At 36.1% G+C, this 14,394-nt stretch overlaps 1 protein-coding gene across 1 annotated transcript; it reads right to left on the bottom strand.

The window, feature by feature from the left end:
• Window positions 1-1,532: 1,532 nt before the first annotated feature.
• Window positions 1,533-13,143, bottom strand: tmc1 (transmembrane channel-like 1; the record flags this gene model as incomplete). The annotated part of the gene is made up of 19 exons (XM_084414250.1): window positions 1,533-2,120; window positions 2,338-2,431; window positions 2,788-2,866; window positions 2,956-3,081; window positions 3,632-3,871; window positions 3,970-4,037; window positions 4,116-4,244; window positions 5,761-5,913; window positions 6,055-6,234; window positions 6,318-6,512; window positions 9,024-9,168; window positions 9,319-9,461; window positions 9,971-10,069; window positions 10,194-10,300; window positions 10,420-10,501; window positions 10,599-10,689; window positions 10,761-10,964; window positions 11,821-12,406; window positions 13,107-13,143. The coding sequence occupies 19 exons, from the start codon at window positions 13,141-13,143 to the stop codon at window positions 1,888-1,890; spliced, it is 2,991 nt and encodes a 996-aa protein (XP_084270376.1). The 3' UTR covers window positions 1,533-1,887.
• Window positions 13,144-14,394: the final 1,251 nt, after the last annotated feature.

Raw genomic sequence — 14,394 nt, 5'->3', positions numbered from 1 at the left:
GGTTCAAAAATGATTTCGCTTCCAGATCTATGGGGGCTAAGGGCCGGTGTCTTGACGAATAATGCTACCTATAAAATTGTGCTACCAACACTATTTTTGCATTGTTTTAAGGGTAGGTTTAGGGTTTGGGGTAGGTATGGATGTTAAAAAAGCCTCAAACCATGTCGCACCACATAACAATAACGCTGGTGGTCTGACAGGTAACGATTTTCGATGAGCGGGGAGCACAAATCGTCAGAACACCAGTTCACACAGAACGCGTTTTGTGGTCTTTTTGAACGCAAACGTTTTGAACGCGACCAGTGGTCAGGGTTCCTCAAATCCAGCATGGAGGGCCACTGTCCTGTAAACCATGATCAAACTCACTTACCTGCAATTTTCTAGTAACTCTGTTGACTAGCTTTTTCAGGTGTTTGATTAGTTTTGGAACTAAACTCTGCAGGGAAGTGGCCCTCCAGGACTAGATTTGAGGAACCCCTGGCATTTTTATAATGCCCCGGCATGCACGATGCTGCAAAAGACACAAACACAATGGTTAAACACGTTGTCCGTCTATCGCTTTTACATTGGAAATCAATGGAAAGTAGCACAGTGGAACGGAAAAACACGTTTTGTGTGAAGAAGGCATTTTGGGATTGCTGATAGTTAAGGGTGATTTATACTTCTGCGTCGGACCTACGCCGGAGCCTCTACGCTATAGACTACGCGTTGGTTTTCATTTATACTTCTGCGTCGTTGTCCGCATTGACCTGCAATTACACATGCAGAGGGAGCATGTGAAACTTAAGGGAGGGGTTATAGCAGACCAATCACAGCGCTTGCGGTCCGCGTAGAAGAGGTGCATGTCAGGGTACGACGTAGCTATGCCGTATAAATTGGGTTTTACACTGGCCCCCAATAAAGCAATTTGTCACACTTAAACATTTATGAAATCTGCACACAAATGATGCTAGGCCTTTTTTAAGAACTAGTCTTTTAACAAGCTGTTAAAAAAAGTGTCTTTTGTCTTGATTTCAACTTTTATATCTGCTGTTTTATGTGATTCTTTCCAGTACTCCGTCTGGGTTTGCGGTATATTCGTGGGTTTTTACCGGTCCAATCAGCGAACAGAGGGAGTGGCTGAGAACGATGACGTTGAGGTTGTGCGCTAGTTTGAGTTGTAGGGTTACGTCACGATCAAACATTAGCAATTGGTTATGGCAGATCCAGAGTGGCTCTGGGCAGATCCCAGATCTGTAGTTTTGAACTTCAAAAGAGTACCCGCCTTCAAGGAAGTTAACGCTTGTCAATGGAGAGTGGCCAGACTCTCTGTACAAATGAAATGTACGAGAGTCTGGTAAGACCAGGCTAATCATAAATGCCACTTGGTTTAAAATGTTGTTATATAATGCAATGACACTCATACATTTTTAAGTGTAGCGTAGATGTCCAATCACTTTCCACTGTAAATAAGACACACGTGTTCCACCTCTGTGTAGCTCTTAGAATAACATATTAGTCAAACAAATGTTTACTTTATCTGATGCATTTTAATAACTAGTTGTAATTGGCATGTAAACCAACAATCAAGAAGCTTTTTTCTAAAACTAAAAATATATATAAAACATGAGTCAAAATATGAAACAAAGCAAGAGATGAAGAGTTTGACCCCAGTTTGACCAGTGTGTAACAAGAGCAGTCATTTCTCTTTCACAGAGACAAGACTTATCAATCTAGAGTTACATAGTCACCTTGAGCATAACTGAGACATTCATGACATGTGCGGCAGGCCTGGGCACAGTTTTTATACTGAATAACAATATCAGCAAGAAATAAAATAAGTGTCATATAAGTGCCAAATGTTGTGTATGCAACATAGAGATTCACATCTATTTGCATCTGTGCTATTTATCTCTTGTTTGAGTGAGAGTTTTTCTGTGGCTGATGTGGGTGACCTGGAAGATGTCCAGATGATGTGTGTCCCCGGGATGCAGGGGTTCTGGTAGTTGTGTGGGTCGCGGTGACGGGAGGTCCAGAGTTTTGAGTATGCTGACTCTGTGAGGGGTGAATAAAACGACCGTTCTGCCCAGCTTGTCTGTGATGCCCTGCTTCATCTAGGCTGCTGCTTTCTTCATTCACTCCTGAGAAAGAGGAGGCAGAGAGACCTTTCAACCGCTGTCTCAGAACAACACTGTTATACAGAAACAAGGGCATGTTGTTTTAATACTGTGGCCACCTGTTGCCCAAACACAGCACATTAGCTCTTCAACATTAATGGAAAGTTTCCCTGCACTGGTTCCAAGATGCTGTCAAGTGCACTGACTGATGGGAGCTGTGACCCGTTCAATGTGCTCTCACCCAAATCGGAGGCGCTGTTGCTGCGTTGTTGCTCCAGTTCATTGGCTGCCTTTAAGGCTGCAAGTTTGTTCTTTTTCTTGTTTTCCTCATTTTGCTGTAAATGCAAAATTGGAGAATTCAGTGACATGACAATAAATGACAAGTAACAGTAGTGAGTAGATCTATGTCCAATTATAAAAAAATAAATTGAAATAATATAAAATATATTTAGGTCTATGTGAAATATTAATAACAATAAATAGTCATTATAATAATTATTAAATATATTATTATTATTATTATTATCATCATTATTTATAATAACTCAATGTTAGTGCTTCCACCTAGTGGTAAGTTTACATAATATCATCTGCTCATTTACAGGGTTAGTAAGTATTTTCATTTTGGGTGAACTATCCCTTTAACTGACATTTAATGTATTTGAACAGACATTTGGTCTTCCCAACTTACTGTTTGAAGTTTCTTTTTCAGCTCCATGTTTACCCTTTTGTATGTTTTAGAAGTGGACTGCAGATAATATATTGCAAGACTAAAATAACAGAAAAAAACACTATTACAACACATCTTTATAGAAGTACAGGGAAAAACACATGGATGGATTTAGACATTCCCACTTACACCAAGAGCAGAAGAAAGGGCAGCACCAGTCCGGGGTTCGAGGCATAGCTGAACACTCTACCGAACCAGGCAGGAAAGTCTGTCTCTAGGGTCTCCTGAATCACGTCAAACATGCGGTTTTTCCCACTGCAGAAAAATCTCTGGTTAGTTACAATAAGTAGCCTAGGCTAACAAACGAACAAGTAGATGGATTCAGCCTCGTCAACTGGCTCCCTGACCCTGAGTCAACTCCTGAGAGGGGGATTTATAAATATTTTAATTATTTTATACATTTTTATGTTTATTTTTATCTTTTAATTTTAGTTTATTTATGTCGACTTAAAAAAAAAAACTCTTCATGTAGGTTATGGTAACCGCATTTTGTGCGGATTTTAAGAAAAAAAGGATGTGAGAAAATTGTAGACTTGCACTCTGCTGCGCTCTAGTGCTAAAGATCCGGTATTGCAAGATTTGACTTGTTGGCAGACCTCCACTTTTAAATTGAAATAAATACATATAATACATATATACATACAGAAATAGCCCATTACTCTAAAGTCTAGTTATTTGTATTTATTCTTAATTTAAGCTTTCACCACACTGACCAATTTCTGAAACACTATTACTCAGTTCTTATGCTAAACAGACCTTCTCCATAATCCCCACCAATTCTGATTCATACGTTAAAATTTAAAACCTGAAGGGTCCGCAGTCGAAGGAGGGGGGAATGGTGACAATGGTGTATATAGCAGGCAATGTAGAAAGGAAGAGGATGACCAGCAGCATGGCCATGTAGAAGTTATTGGAGCCTGAAGCTTTGAAGACCCGTTCCTGAGGCACATTACAGCACATCACCGCCCAACACTGCAGGTACATGGACACGTGAAGCCGTAGAAGATTTAATGCTGGAAGACATGGAGCGTAGAACGCCCCCATCCTGGTACACACACAGACAAGGATTTGGTGCGATTTAGAGGTAGAGGTATCATTCGGAAAGAAAGAAAACATGCTACATAATATGGTGATATTTCTCACCAGATCATTCCCTGGTTGAAGATCAGCCCCAGAACATTCCCACTGACGTCAAACTCTGAATAGGACGGCTAATAAAGAAAGCACACTTCAGTTATAAATGAGAGGGAATCCCTGACACTGATTCTGCATGTGTTGTGGATACTCACAAAGCCAAACTCCAAATCCCAGCACCAGCAGTTGTTTAGGAATCGCACCAGTACGGCACGGAAGAAATCCCCAATAAGCAGAGTGATGTAAGTCGTCATTGTGTCAGAAATGATGAGACGAACAAACTCCTGTAGACGCAGAGGATGCTGATGATCTCTAACGACTTGATGTAAAGCATCATAACATTCATTTAACACTTTATTTTAAAACTTTGTAGTTATCTTAGGATTTGTTCAAACATACACTCAATATTTGTAACTTTATGCTAACTAGAAAATCAAATTAATGCCAAAGCATTTACTTGCTTTTCCATTTGCCAAACTGTATTTCGTCTGAAAATAATGTATATTTTTCAATAATTTTAATGAAATGCTTATTTACAAATATTATACTTACAGTACATACCATTCAAAGTTTAAAGTCGGTAAGTTTTTTTTTTGTTTATGAAAAAGTCTCTTAAGCTCACCAAGAGCATTTTGCATTTTCAAATAAAAAATACAGTAAAAACAGCATTTTTAAATATTATAATTTAAAATAACTCTTCTTTTTAAATATATATTAACCCTTTCCCCACCAGCATTTTTTTTTTAAGTTGTGCGCCAGCATTTTTGATAACTTTCACAAAGGTTTCATGGCCCCAGAATACTTGTTAATAATATCTGAACATGCAATATGACCTCTACTTTTAAACAAACAAAAAAACTTTTATTCTAGCTTCATGCATTCTTTTTCATCAAAAGTTTCATTTTAAAAAAGCAAAATTATTTTTGCAAAAAGTAGATATAATCGCGTTTTTGTCAAAGACTACGGTTTGGATCAGATTCAGAACCTGATGCATTGGCTGCATCCGAAATCGCATACTTAAAGTTAAAATGTCAGCGGTCACATGATCCTTTAGAAATCATTTCAGAAATCTGATTTGGGGCTGAAGAAACACATTGATAATAATTAGAAATGTTGTGCTGCTTGAAACCGTCGTGTGTGTGTGTTTTAAGGATTATTGGATTAATAGAAAGTTCAAAAGAACAGCATTTATTTGAAATCTTTTGTAACAATGTAAAAGTCTTTTACTGTCACGTTTGATAAATGTAATGTCTCATTGCTGAATAAAAGTATTAATTAGTTTTTAAAAAATGAAAGTGACCCCAAACTTTTGAACTGTAGTTTAATTCAATGTAAATGTGTCAAATAATTGAAATGTGTAAATCTTTAAAACAGGCTGAAATGTTTTTAAAGTCATTAATAGTCATCTCACCAGTGTCTTAGACTTATTTTTAGACTGCTGTGTAAATTTTCAATGTTAAAATACTTCGCCCTCTAACATTTTAATGTGCAATGAAGTAAACCGTTGCAGATTGATTAAAAAAAAAAAAAAAAAAGTGTAAACACTGTTGGTCTGTAGCACTTGAGCAGCCCAAAATAGCAGCATCACCTCAACAAATGGCGTGATTTTGGGTCAGGAGTGGGACTGCTTGTCTAAACAATTCAAGATGGGGTAGTGTTTGGAAAGTTTTTGCAAGTGTATACTACATTTTTCTCACTAAAGGTTGGGTTAGGAGTTATACAATACTTTGGAATGTATTGTGTTCCAGTTGTACTGGAATTTGGATTATGAAAAGAGCTTTAAGCACTCTTCCCCAGTACCTGTCCCACCATTGTCTCCCAGCAAGGCCCTCTTGGAACATCAGCAGGGTGCGCTGTGATCGGAGGAGCAGTCGAGTTGTCTGGCATAGTCCCGTTGTACAGGTTAGCCTGCCATATCGTCATATTCTTCTTCACAATCTCCTCTTCTGCCCTCTTGAAAATATGTGACAGTTAGGAGAATAATTGACCTTCATAAGAAGATGATTTAGCACAGATTCTGTGGCGGCTGGACAGAAATAGAAATACTGAAAATGGGACTGCGAGGGCTTTAGTCTTTGTTAAATGAAGCTCTACCTTTAGTTGGATGGCATCCATGAGAGCAATAATGAATGTGTAGAGGTTCCCCAGGAAAAGGGCGAATATGCGTCCCAGCTGCCACTGGAGGGCGATGCGTGGATGATAGTTCTCTAAAGTGCTGATTACATCAAACAGCATCGGACAGAACATTCCCAACAGAGACATCACCATGTTCACCTGAATGTATGTAAAACCATGCAAAATTCATTTTTATTGATTAACAAGAGGATTACCATTGTGCATTGTTACATGAGTCTGACCTCATTCCTCTCCCACCAGCCGTATTTCTCTAGTCCCTCCAGAGCGAACTTCTGAGACCTGCGTACTACAAAGTAGATCAAGTACCCACTCCCTGCCAGACAGCAGAGCACCAGGAAGTTGGCCAGCACTCTAAGGAATCTTGTAAGGTGGATGTTGTCATCTTTTCTGCTCTCTTGCTCCTCCACAATGGTCTCCTGTTAAAGTGCTGAATTTATTATGAAGCCAAGAGACGCCATATTAAAGGGGTCATATCATTCTTTTTTATTATTGTTTATTTTGAATTAAATTTCAGTTTTGACAATATGGGACCTTTAAGTGTAAATGCTTTCTTTGCATGTGAAGGTATAGCAGGTATAGCCTAAGTTTCTGAACACCGAATAGCGTCATCGATGTAAATGTGGCATTTATTTGTTAATATACTCGTCTGTCTGATATGAAAGCCCATTTCAGAAAAAAAATCTTGTTTTGGTTAATCACAATTGGGCTATTCTACAGAATTGGTGCAAACTGCTGTCCCACAAACAAAAAAACACATTTAAAAAGAATTTAAGTATTCAAATTTTAGATGTTTACAAAGATCCTTCTATTATCTATTGAATCCCACAATAATATTAAAAATATCAGTAAGCTTAATATATATAAAATCATAATGTATTGGGTACTTTCAACTGGGAGGGGGCTGTCCTGAACCCTAACCCCTAAATTTCAACTTGTGAAAATGATATTGAATTTTTTTTTTTTTTTTCATTGTTGTTTTTAAAAATATCTTTTTGATTTCTTTTAAAAAGTAAAAAAATATATATATATATATTTTATATTTTATTTTTAAATCATGAAACTTTATGTAAAAAAAAATGTGTCCCACATTTTCATGTCACTACCGAAACCGTGTGTGTTTTAGTCCATTGGCTGGGACTGATTTTAACCACACATTTTTGATCAGGAAATATTCCTGTGTCCCTCTCTCTCATAGCCTCTCATTCATTGTAGATAGGTACCATCATATTAAGGGAAATGTGTTCAAAAGTCTGAAAAACTGTGTAACTTTAAGGAACTTCACCATACACCTTTAAGCAAACTTTTTTGGGGTGTAATTCCATAAAATGTAGTTTTTATGTGTGTACAACTGTTCAGAACTGTGCTAGGTAACCTTGTGCTGGTTATCATCTTTGAGCTAGGCTAAGTATTTCAGATTTGTCACTACCCAAACTGTTTCGGTTGTGATATCATGTTTTTTTGTGTGTGTTATTTGATAAAATGTAGTTTTTGTGTGTATACAACTGGTCAGAACTGTGCTAGTTAATAATGTGCTGATTAGCATCTTTGAGTTAGGCTCAAAAGTATCTAAAATTGTCAGTCATAACCGAAACATGTCATCATTGTTTTGGTAGTGACAAAAGGGAACACACAATCATTTATTTGGGGAAAATAAACAAAATTTTAGTACAGTTATGCAAATCATTAGTATCTTAGTATGTTTTATTAGTATGCAAGTTAAAATACTGTAATGTGATGTGGTCGGTACCAAAGCATTACTGTCACTACTGAAAATGTGCCGTCATGACCGAAACATGCATGTTTTGTCTAAAATGAAGTATATTTAATTATCAGCTAAGATGTTATTATAATGTTTGGTTCAATGTATATTCAAACTAATGAATCCTTAACTTTGAAATCAGTTTGATTAATTTAATGCCTTTTAAAATGAAAGATTGGATTCAAAATACAACAAATCTTATAAATGACTCTTGAAATATTGTTAAAATTGTTATTGATTTACCTGTGAAAACTTTTTTTTTTTTAAATAATATTACAAGGTAGATGTAAACAAAATATTAAATTATTTATTATTGTGTTTCGGTAGTGACAAATTTGGGGAGAGGAAAAATATTCCAAAACTTTCTGAAAATACAATTATGATAATTAACTGCACAATTACTAGAAATGTGTACCTTGGATATTATACAATTTGCATACATACAAAATTTGTGAAAAAAGTCAAATGTTTTCCAATACATTTCCAACTCTGACTTTGAACCAATTCTAAATGGCCCAATTATGAGATAAAAGAAGTTATGACATACTAAGTCATAATTATTAGATTATAAAAAGTTTATAGATTACTAGATAAAAAGTCAAAGCTATGATATCATTATTATTATTATTATTATTATTATTATTATTATTATTATGTATTATGGAATAAAAAGTCATCATTATGACAAATGTCAAAATTATGACAAAAAGTCAAAAATTATTAGATAAAATTCATCAATATAACATCAGTGTCAAGTCAATTTTCACATAATTTCAATTTTTTTAATAATTTCATATTTTTGTCATAGTTATGACTTTTTACATAATGTTAACTTATGTCATAATTTATAATTCAGTCATAATTAGAATTCTATTCTCATAATTGTGACATTTTATGTCATAATTATGATTTTCCAAGCATTTTATTATGTGGTGGAATGGGCTTTCATAGGGTCTGACATCAGAAATCCCAAAATAGCCATTTTTGCAGCTCCTTGTCAGTTCATGGTCTTTTTTTAAATGCATTACAGCTTTGAAACTTACAGAATCTTTTTTATGGTATATCAAGTTCTTTTTTTAGAGAATTTTCATTCCCATTATAAGACTCCTCTATTATGGACAACATGGACTTGGGCACAAGGGGGGAAATAAAATAAAAAGAAACACACCTTAAAGCTTGTGGTGATGGAGGCAAACTTGTTGTCTGCTGTCTCAGGATTTCCAATGAGGTAATCCCAGCTAGTAAACGTCTTCCAACTGAAATTAAAGCTGGTGTCATCTCCGCCACCTTCTTCATTTGCATTGCGGGCCATACTGTTCGGTAAGAGTGTGGAAATCATTAAAGAAATGTTTTGTGTATGAACTAAGAGAGGCAGAAATGTGCTTATTGATACACTCAACATACTGTATATAAAGGTTTCTGATATAGACAGTAAGACTATACAATAGACTGTCATCACTCACGTCCTGATTACCACCATGTAGCTATATGCCACTGTGCCCACTCCAACCAGGAAGTAGGAGAGGGGCATGCGGAACTTGAGCCACCCAATGGCCCGCTGGCTGTTGTAGTAGCCATAGAAGAGGACAGAGTACTTAGCATAGCCCTAAAAAAAAAGAAAAAAGTACTGGACTAAGATGCAATTATGTACTTGGATGGCGAAGTATTTACACTATATTGTTCAAAAGTTTGAGTCTGTAAGAGTAAAATATTACATATTCATATAATGTAAAATAAATGTTTTTCTATTTTAAAATATATTTAAATGGTAATTTATTCATGTGTTGGTAAAGCTGAATTTTCACCAGCATTACTCAAGTCTGTTACATGATCCTTCAGAAATCATTCTAATATGCTGAGTTTGTGCTCAAGAAACATCTCTTATTATTATCAATGTTGAAAGATTTTTGTCAGGATTTTTCTTTTTGATGAATAGAAAGTCCAAAAGAACAGCATTTATTTTTAAAATATCATTTTTGTAACAATATAAAAGTCTTTAATCTCACTTTTAATCAATTTAATGCATCCTTGCAGACTACAAAATTATTAATTTCTTTTAAAAAAAAATCATACTGATTTTTAGAATGGTAGTGTATAATCATATAGACTCTTTACCCCAAAATCCCATAAGACTGCAAAATTCATGGCACTGGCCTCTTCCACTCTGGGCACTGTCTTTCTGGGTAAACTGCCATACGGTTTCCCCATAAGAGCCTGGAAAGTGAATACATTCATAGATCGTGATACATTTATGATAGTTACATTGAAGGAAATAATGTGATGTTCTTTACTAATATCTTATATAATTTTATACTTTGCAGGATTTAATATTTCTCACCTCTGGAACCATCACCAGCCCAAACGTCAATCCAAATAAAATCATATTGATGCCATACATCCACCTTAGAAATATGAAGTAAGAAGCAACTGATGAGCCAAAATGGCCTGTAAGGAGATAAAAATAAGTTTGTATATGAGAAAAGATAAGGGAGGGAAATGCAAAAAAAGGAAGTAGAAAAAAACAGCAGGAGAGAGAAGTAAGCTCAAACTAAAAGGCGTCACACTTTCTATTTCCTTTATCTTCATCTCCCACGGGATGCATGCAGTCTTGAAGTTCTCAAAGTCGCGCTGAAACTTCATCCATTTCTGAAATCAAAGTAAAAGAGAAAAATGATGATCACTCTGAAGCTGTAGAAGGAGATCTCCAGCTCCATTAGTTTCATAACGACAGTCATCTCCTCACCTTCATCATCATGACCTTGTAGGCATAGAGCTTTCTGCCTTTGCCCTTTCCTAGAGCCCCTTCATATTTCTCCACAAACTCCTGTGACTCCCTGAGACAGAACACAAATTGCTGGCATTTTGAAGGCGGGTGTACATACACATAAAAACAGCAGTGACGTACCTAAGGACAACTAGCTTTTTCCTCATGGGCCAGGGCTTTCCTCTCAGTGTGGCGATTAGCTTTTTCCTTTCGTCCACAGCTTCTTTTAACTTTTCCAGCTCCTCTGGGGTCAGAGACCCCAAAACTCCCACTGCCTGATTGTCCTTTGACTCCGAGTCAGAGTCGGACTGAGATTCTGACTCAGATTTAGACTCAGACTCTGAGCTGAGAGGGAGAAATGGATGCAGGAATGCTGAGCGAGACTCAAACGTCTGAGGCCACAAATGGGATGCTTGCTAATTTGTATTTTTCAAATTCAATACAACATATCCAATACAAATGACATCTATAGCAAAACCATTTCAGAGAAAAGTTGAATTGATCATTTCAGAATTGTAATAAATCTTCATTTTGCTTTAGTGTAAAATGTTTTAATAATAAAACAAATATTATATTATTATTTCCTTACTTAACATCATTGAAAAAAATATTCGAACAAGCTAAAACATACTTAAAAAAAACTTATTTAAACAAACTTTTCAGGTTTCTATTAAAAAAGACTCCATCTAGTCCATAGTGTGCATAGTTTGACAGAAGTTAGTGGTTATACATTTATTGATTTTAGGGATGCACTATATCGGTATCTGCGTTTATTCTTAATGCTATCGTTATCGGCACGGTAAGAAAATGTGGCCGATATCTTAAAGCCAATAAATAATGGATTATTCTCCTTCACCTGCGACACTTGAGATGCGCGCTGTTCACCATTAAGGTTTTTGAATTGCTTGAAATATGATTGGAATGACTTCAAAAAGGAAACGTGCAGCGCAAGTCTATCATATAGGCTTAGGCAAATTATAATGAGAACATTATAATTGTGTGCTTGGGACAATGGATGTAATGATGAGACTTTTGTTTTTGTAACCAGGCTCTCAAAAATTATATAAAAATTTGGACCAATATATGGATTATCGGCTTTCAAATATAAAGAATTATCTGTTATCGGTATCGACCAAAATGTTCATATCGGTGCATCCCAAATTGATTTACTAAAATGATTCGCAAAATAAAACAAACTTACATAGTTTCTGGTCTCTTTATTTTCTTTTTCTTTTTCTTTTCCTTCAAGGGCATGTCATGACAATCTTTGTGTTTTGTCTTTCCATGCTTTGCATCGTCCTCCTCATTGGCATGCTTCTTTCTCTTTTTCTTCACATCTTTTTCCTTCTCATCCTCCAGCTTCAATGTCTTAGTTCTTTCATTTTTAATGTTCTTTTTCTCCTTTCTGGATTCTTCCTCAGCCTCCTCTGCATCTGCATTCTTTCTTCTTTGCTTTCTTCCATGTTTTTCACCCTCTTTCCTTGCTGTTTTGTGCCGTTTATCGTGCTTCTTCTCTGCTCTTTTAATGCCCGCTTCAGTTGTTCTCTTCTCTGAAGCTCTTCTGCTAACTTCACTATTTCTCACTCTCCTCCGTTTGCCATCTCGTGTTGCCTGCTTCTCTTTACCTCCCTCAAAATTTTCCTCCACTTCTACATAGTAAAGGCTGAATTCATTGTCCTTCCCTACAAAAAAATAAGTTGTACATAGATTAACATACAGCACAAAATAAAACCATGCATACAGAAAGCAGTCAACCTTCCTACCTTCATCCTCCACCTCAATGCTCACTGTAAAGGCAAACAAATAACAAAAATGTAAAAATAATGAGACATAAGTTTCAGACATTGTTTAGAAGACATTGTTAAGTCCTGAAAGGTCAGACATGTAGGGTTCCCAGCAGCTGTTCAGCGTCTGTTGTGTTTGACCACAGTGTAACCAGACCGGTAAGTGCTGACCGGGTCATTACATGCTTAGCTGTGTTGCACAATAGACACAATGGTGCTTTTCATCTTCAGTGTCAATGCAAACTGTCCTCTTACATGGGGTCAAAGGTCAAAAGAATGAAAGTAATGTTCACATACACATTCTTAAAGTTCATATTTTCTGCATGACCATCTTGGTATTTAGCACAGCTGAAATACATGATTAAGTCAATAGGTTTGCATCAAAATGAAAACAAGGCATAAAATATAAATGGCCTTTTAAGTAACTAAACATTTCAAATAATTTGATCAGAATAAAAAATCATTATCAGATTTTTAAATATTGAGACAGACTGTGTAAAGGAAAAGATATGTCTAAGCTGCTAATCTCTGCATATACAATGTTACATTCGTTTTTATTATTAATAACAAAAATTACAATTAATAAGTTGAAATTATAAATCAGTTGTTAGTTGTGGCCTAACACTGATAAACACAAACATCACATGTTTAAAAATGGTGTTAAAAATATATCAAATACACAGAAAGTAATAATCATCTTTACCGTCACTTTCGGATGCGATGAGTTTATGCCGTGGCATCCTCCTCTTGAGTGGCCTTCACTCTGTGACCTCGCGTGTGTGTGTCCATGCATACAGGAGAGAGAGTGAGTGAGAGTGAGAGTGAAAGTGTGTGTGTGTGTGTGTGTGTGTGTGTGTGTGCGCGCATGTGTGTGTGCGCGCGCGCGTGTGTGTGTGTGTGCACGTGCGTGTGTGCGTGTGTGTGTGTGGGTGTGTGTGTGAGTGTGAGTGATGATGATGATGATGTAGCATTGGACCATGGCCTGATTGAATAGAACCTGGAGGGTGATGAGTACCGTGCATGAAGAGTTCACTTTTTACAAGCATTCAGCGACCTCTCCCAGGAACAATAACCAGTCGAAACTCTAGAGCCTCTCAATTTCACCCCTTTGAATTATTCAACAGAATTATGACTCTTTTTTCAAAAAGAAAGGAGGTTACACAGTACCAAGCCAAAATAGATGATGATGGTCTAATGACTGACTATAGAAAGATCGAAGAGGCAGATAACATAAGATTAGTGCCACAGGGTCAGTGTGAGCTGTACTTCCACTTATAGTGCAAAACGTATACATAAAACTTACTTAAATACTGCTTCGGTTTGCAGGAAATAGTACAATCGTTTTACAAATAACATACCTAAGATGTTAAGGAATGACTTTCATGAAGGAAAATACGATTTTAGAAATTCAGATTGTAAAAGACTTTTAAAAATATACATAATATACATGGACAGCTGACATGACATCATGTTTTCACTCCTTACTGAAAAGATCAACTTTCTGAATATATCTCAATTTTATTATGCAAAGAAATATGGAAGTATATTTCTCAGTATATGCCCACAGTGTTTAATGGGACATAATTTTTTTTGTTAAAAATCATAAAAACACATCTGGCATGAAGTCATAGAGGACTTGTCTATGTGATTCATAAAAAAATATGGTGTTGTTTGTTAGTTGTTAGTTAATGCATTAGGTAATGGGGCCTTAGTGTGAAGTATTACCAAAATAATTTGAAATGGTCCCCAACGTTTCCTGATTTTGAGGCAGGCAGTTTTTTTAATCTGCTACACCTTCTGAATTTGACTTGGGACCAAATGCTAATTGTTAAAATAAAATACCCCCCTCAGCTTAAATTGTCCTGCAGTGTGAAACTCTAAACTACATGAGCGATGCAGTGCTACTGTATATCAAACAGCGTACAGTATCTGGCTGGCACATTAGAACCAAAGCTGTCATACAATAAAGACTAAAAACAGAAAGTCTGGAA

This window comes from Rutilus rutilus (genome assembly GCF_951802725.1).
Source record: "Rutilus rutilus genome assembly, chromosome: 7".
NCBI classification, from domain to species: Eukaryota; Metazoa; Chordata; class Actinopteri; order Cypriniformes; family Leuciscidae; genus Rutilus; species Rutilus rutilus.
Note: the sequence above shows the minus strand (reverse complement) of the source record. Positions and strands in the feature narration are given on the sequence as shown.